Below are 5,451 nucleotides of genomic sequence, written 5' to 3'. Positions count from 1 at the left end.
GCTCTCCAGTCTCCAGCGCGCAACGCGCATCTTCCAAAGATCCTCGTGCTTGGCACACTCCTCCTCGCAGACGCACCCCGATGCGTCTCTCGGTTCCGACGTGCACACCAAGGTGTGGCGCGCCACTCTGTTCCTCGGCTCCGACAGCGGCTACCCGGTGGACGACACCCTCGCCACCGCCGCTGTTCCAGCACCCTGTTCCTCGGCTCCGACAGCGGCTACCCGGTGGACGACACCCTCGCCACCGCCACTGTTCCAGCACTCTGTTCCTCGGCTCCGACAGCGGCTACCCGGTGGACGACACCCTCGCCACCGCCACTGTTCCAGCACCCTGTTCCTCGGCTCCGACAGCGGCTACCCGGTGGACGACACCCTCGCCACCGCCACTGTTCCAGCACCCTGTTCCTCGGCTCCGACAGCGGCTACCCGGTGGACGACACCCTCGCCACCGCCACTGTTCCAGCACTCTGTTCCTCGGCTCCGACAGTCGGCTACCCGGTGGACGACACCCTCGCCACCGCCACTGTTCCAGCACTCTGTTCCTCGGCTCCGACAGCGGCTACCCGGTGGACGACACCCTCGCCACCGCCACTGTTCCAGCACTCTGTTCCTCGGCTCCGACAGTCGGCTACCCGGTGGACGACACCCTCGCCACCGCCACTGTTCCAGCACTCTGTTCCTCGGCTCGGACAGCCAGCCACCCGGTGGCGATGCCCTCGCCCCGCTGCTGTCCCTGTACCATTACGCATACGCCTGGGTGAGTTTTGATTGTGATGTCACTCTCCCAGCGTATTGCCTCTTGCCCCCGTCCCGCTGCTGTCCCTGTACCATTACGCATACGCCTGGGTGAGTTTTGATTGTGATGTCACTCTCCCAGCGTAATGCCTCTTGCCCCCGTTCCCGCTGCTGTTCCTGTACCATTACGCATACGCCTGGGTGAGTTTTGATTGTGATGTCACTCACCCAGCGTATTGCCTCCGTTAGTTCTCACTTAGATAGTATTTTTGGACATTACATTTCCCCCTGTGTGTTTGTCACACGAAGATATTATTTTTTTGTTACTTTGTTTATTTGGACTGTTCTGCATCTGCTCTGTTTGTTCCCTTTTGAATATTAACCCTCTCCTCTGTTCTGCAGAGCGGCCCAGATGTTTTCCCACCAGTCCCCAGTTCCTCCCTGTCCCCAGCCCGCCTCCGCGGGTCTCTGTCCCCAGTTCCTCCCTGTCCCCAGCCCGCCTCCGCGGGCCTCAGTCCCCTCTGTCCCTAGTTCTCCCCTTTCTAGTTCCACCTAGTTCCTGGTCCCAAGTTCTCCCCTTCTAGTTCCACCTAGTTCCTTGTCCCTAGTTCTCCTAGTCCCCAGTTCTCCTGTTCCCTAGCTCTCCTTGTCCCGACTTCTCCTAGTCTCTAGTTCCTAGTGTTCCTTTAACCTTCCCCTAGCGTTCCTTTAATGTTTCCCCTAGCGTTCATTAACCTTCCCTTAGTGTTCCCTTTTCCTGCCCGCCTCTTAAAGGCACCTAGTTTTTCCCCTCTTGTTATATTCCTGTATTTGTGTTCTCCCTTAAAGGGACAGTGCCCTTTTTCCCTGTCTCTCAATAAATATCTGTTTCTTGGCAAACCATCATACCTGTCTTGTGTTGTGCGATTGGGGTCGGTTACAAACCATAACAGTATCGGAGACAATTCTATTGTTTTTTTTATATATATATATATTTTTTTAATCTTTTTTTTATTTTAATAATAAATAACAATTCAGTACATTTATATCTACTATGTGTTCTATTTGTTACATTTAGTTTCACTAAGTTAGGAAAGTAATGTTTTAATTCAAGCCTGATGTTGCCTTGCGCAAAAGAATGATCCCAGTCTCTTCCACACAGTGAGGCATACAGTTTATTAATTGAACAATGGGTATCAGATCGGTACTACTCGGTATCGGCCGATACCCTAAGCCCAGGTATCGGTATCGGCACTGTGAAAAAGTCGGATCGGTGCGTCCCTAAGTGCTTCGGATAAAAGCACCCAAAACCGAATGCAAACCCGCTATTCCCATAAATACAGAAATGAGTATTGAGGATAAACAAAGTTATGTTATATTGTGTATGTGTGAATCAGTGAAGTGAATCAAGTTTTTTCTTTTAATCTTTTAATATAAGTAAAAGTATATTCTATATTGTAATATACTAAATTATCTTATATCTAGTCAAATTAATGGAACACCAAATATAAATGTTAAGGGGGTAGGGATCAATAAGCTTAGCTTCCCTCTACTCCTTTTTTGGACATGTCTGCTAACCAAACACATTGCTCTTGACCTTTTGTTTATAATTCCTTTTTTATCTTTTTTTTATGTTTTTTTATTTGTTGTTATGATTGTTTGGTTTGACGGAACAAGATACCGTGAGTTGTTTGGAGAAATATGGAGAATAACATGTTCAAAAATAAACTTTTCATTCATTCATTCATTCATTCATTCATTCATTCATTCATTCATTCATTCACTCATTCATTCATTCATTCACTCATTCATTCATTCATTCATTCATTCATTCACTCGTTCATTCACTCATTCATTCATTCATTCAGTCATTCATTCACTCACTCATTCACTCATTCATCCATTCATTCACTCATTCATTCATTCACTCATTCACTCATTCATCCATTCATTCACTCATTCACTCATTCACTCATTCATCGTCTGCCCCAAGTGGTTCCGCGGAGCGAGGCGCGTCTCGGGCGTCGTCCCGGGATGTGCAGGATGCTCTTGAACACCCTCTTGAAGTTGTCGTTGCACAGCGGGTATATGAAGGGGTTGAGCGTGGAGTTGACGTAGCCCAGCCATATGGTGAACATGTGCAGGTCGTGGCGGACACACTCCTGGCAGAAGGCCGTGACCGTGAAGGCCACGAAGTACGGGATCCAACACATCAGGAACGTGGCGATGATGACGCCCAGCTGTTTGGCCGCCTTGTGCTGCTCCTTGTGGAGCCTCACGCTCTGGACGCGCCGACGCGACCGGTGGACCAGCCTCCGCCAGGTCCGTCTGAGAGTCACGCCGTTGTCCGCGTCCATCGCGTCGTCGCCGTCGTCCCCCACGCCCTCCTCCCCCTCCTCCTCCTCGCCCCCCCAGGGCAGGGGTCGGCCCGAGTGGTTGTTGTCGTCGCACAGCGACGTGCTCGCGATTCTCCGCACGTCCGACACGTTCGGCAGCACTACGTCTCCCGGCGCGGAGGAGGAGGAGGAGGGGGAGGGGCCGCTCGGAGGCGTCTCCGAGCCGGCCGGCCGCTTCTCCGTCTTCTCGTCGTCGTCTTTCCTCGATATCCACGGTTGTTGTTTCGTAGTCGTCGCGGCGGCGAGCGGTGACGCCCGCCGACACTCTGCGCCGCCGCCGCCGGCTCTTCCGCCGGATTTGGACGCGGCGTTTAGACGGCCGTGCGCCACCTGGAGGCGATACGTCCGATCCGGCGTGTACTCGTCCAGCGAGCACCGTCTGGCCTTGCCGGCCGCCTTGGGAGACGTGCGGTTATTATCGCCGCCTCCGGGCGACGGAGCGTGGGCGGAGGCGGGGGGGTGCGCGATCCGCCGCCTGTCCCTGAGGTGCCGCCTGACGGCGCGGTAGATGTGCGCGTAGAACCACAGCATCAGCACCGACGGCACGTAGAAGTTGAAGACGGCCGTCGCCACCTTGAACCACGTGACGGACCGGAAGTCCGTGTCGCATGCCGCGCTCCCCTCCTCCTCCTCCGCCCCCTCCGGGTCCACGGGGGAGGGGGGGGAGGCGGCGAAGAAGGACCTCCATCCCAGGATGGGGATGATCCACATCAGCGACAGCAGCCACGCCGCGGAGATCATGGCGCTCGCCCGGCCCCGCGTCCGGTACTTCAGGTAGCGCAGCGGCTGCCGCACGGACCGGTAGCGGTCCACGCACAGGATGAACAGGCTGAAGATGGAGGCGGTGCTGGCCACGTAGTCGGCGATGAGCCAGAGCTGGCAGGCGGCGCGGCCCAGCCTCCAGCCGTCCTCCAGGACGTACACCAGGTTGAGGGGCATCACCGAGGCGCCGACGATCAGGTCGGCCACCGACAGGCTGACGATGTAGAGGTTGCCCACGGTGTGCAGGCTCTTGTCCCGCCGCACGGCGTACAGCACCAGGAGGTTCATGCCCGTGGTGAGGAGGCACAGCAGGCCCAGGAAGACGGCCAGAGCCGCGCGGCCGTGGAAGTAGTCGCCGCGGAGGGTGAGGGCAACGCCGCCGCCGCCGCTGTCGTTGTAGGAAACGGAAACCGAGTTGACATCGGCGGCGGCGGCGGCGGCGGCGTCGAGACGGAGGAGCGAGGATTCCGATTCAGGATCCATCGCGGCTGCGGTGGGGGGGGGGGGGGGGGGGGGGCGGCCTCAGGACCCGACAGGGGGCCCCACATGAGCCCGGGCCGGGACCCAGGGTTAGCGTTAGGAGTCCGTCATTTAAAATGACACGGAAATCTGTGGTGCAGTGAGGGAAATGGGTATCATCTGTAATCCACTAGATCCTATAGATTTCAATCATGATTCGACGACGAGGTGAGTATAAACTAAATACCCAGAGGCAGCGTTGTGTAGACGGACTCCCATGTGTGGACTTGATGACGACATTGTCTCGGTGTGTAGGTGGTTTCAAACAGCTGCTCCTGGAGATGTTTGAGAGGTCGTTCTACCACGTCCTGTTGGAACAGAGGGGTTCAGTGACCTCCAGCAGATCTCCAACAGATCTCCAGCAGATCTCCGGCGCCCTGACAGTTAACACCTAGAACGACAAAAGAAGAGGAAGAATTGAGGTTATATAGACCATTAAGTAAACGTAGCATATTAAAGAAACTCATAAAACAACAAAAAAGAAGCTTGGAACTTGAAACGAAATCAGGGGTGGGGGGGGGGGGGGTCTATTTAGCAAAATAACTATTTAAAAGTTAGTTTTAGAGTAACTGGCGGTTACTTCAGGTCAGAAGAGAGCTGTGTGAAGATCATGTAATCTCTCCTTCCCTCCCGAGCTGGTTGTTGCTCTATGAATCATTTTCTCACTTTCTTTTTCTGGACATGACAAGACAGGCTTCGGTAACAGATCAATGGCAGCTGAGAACTTGAGAAAAAGGTTCAAATGTCCTATTTCCTAGTCACAACTATAGTATATATATCTCTCTCTCGTCACCCTCTCTCTCTCTCTATCTATCTGTCCCCCCTTCCCTCAGCAACAGCATCAATACTCGTCTAATGAGCAGAGAGCTTGGGGGGGGGGGGGGGGGGGGGGGCGGGGGGCTGGTGCAGACGACATGATTGAACGAGCTGAGATAAAAAAAAAAAAAAAGATAATGCTTAGTAACTGTTTTTGGCTTGGATTCAAACTCAACTCAAGGACAGAGTCAGTATCATGTTTCTCTCTCATGTATTTCTTAAGCATTACATCACGCAACGGAGT

The 5,451-nt window shown here is 53.9% G+C and overlaps 1 protein-coding gene across 1 annotated transcript; it reads right to left on the bottom strand.

The window, feature by feature from the left end:
• Positions 1-1,967: 1,967 nt before the first annotated feature.
• Positions 1,968-4,355, bottom strand: hrh1 (histamine receptor H1; the record flags this gene model as incomplete). The annotated part of the gene is made up of 1 exon (XM_084315968.1): positions 1,968-4,355. The coding sequence occupies one exon, from the start codon at positions 4,353-4,355 to the stop codon at positions 2,691-2,693; it is 1,665 nt and encodes a 554-aa protein (XP_084172094.1). The 3' UTR covers positions 1,968-2,690.
• Between the last annotated feature and the right edge of the window lie 1,096 nt (positions 4,356-5,451).

This window comes from Notolepis coatsorum (assembly GCF_963971535.1).
Source record: "Notolepis coatsorum genome assembly, chromosome: 6".
Classification (NCBI taxonomy): domain Eukaryota; kingdom Metazoa; phylum Chordata; class Actinopteri; order Aulopiformes; family Paralepididae; genus Notolepis; species Notolepis coatsorum.
Note: the sequence above shows the minus strand (reverse complement) of the source record. Positions and strands in the feature narration are given on the sequence as shown.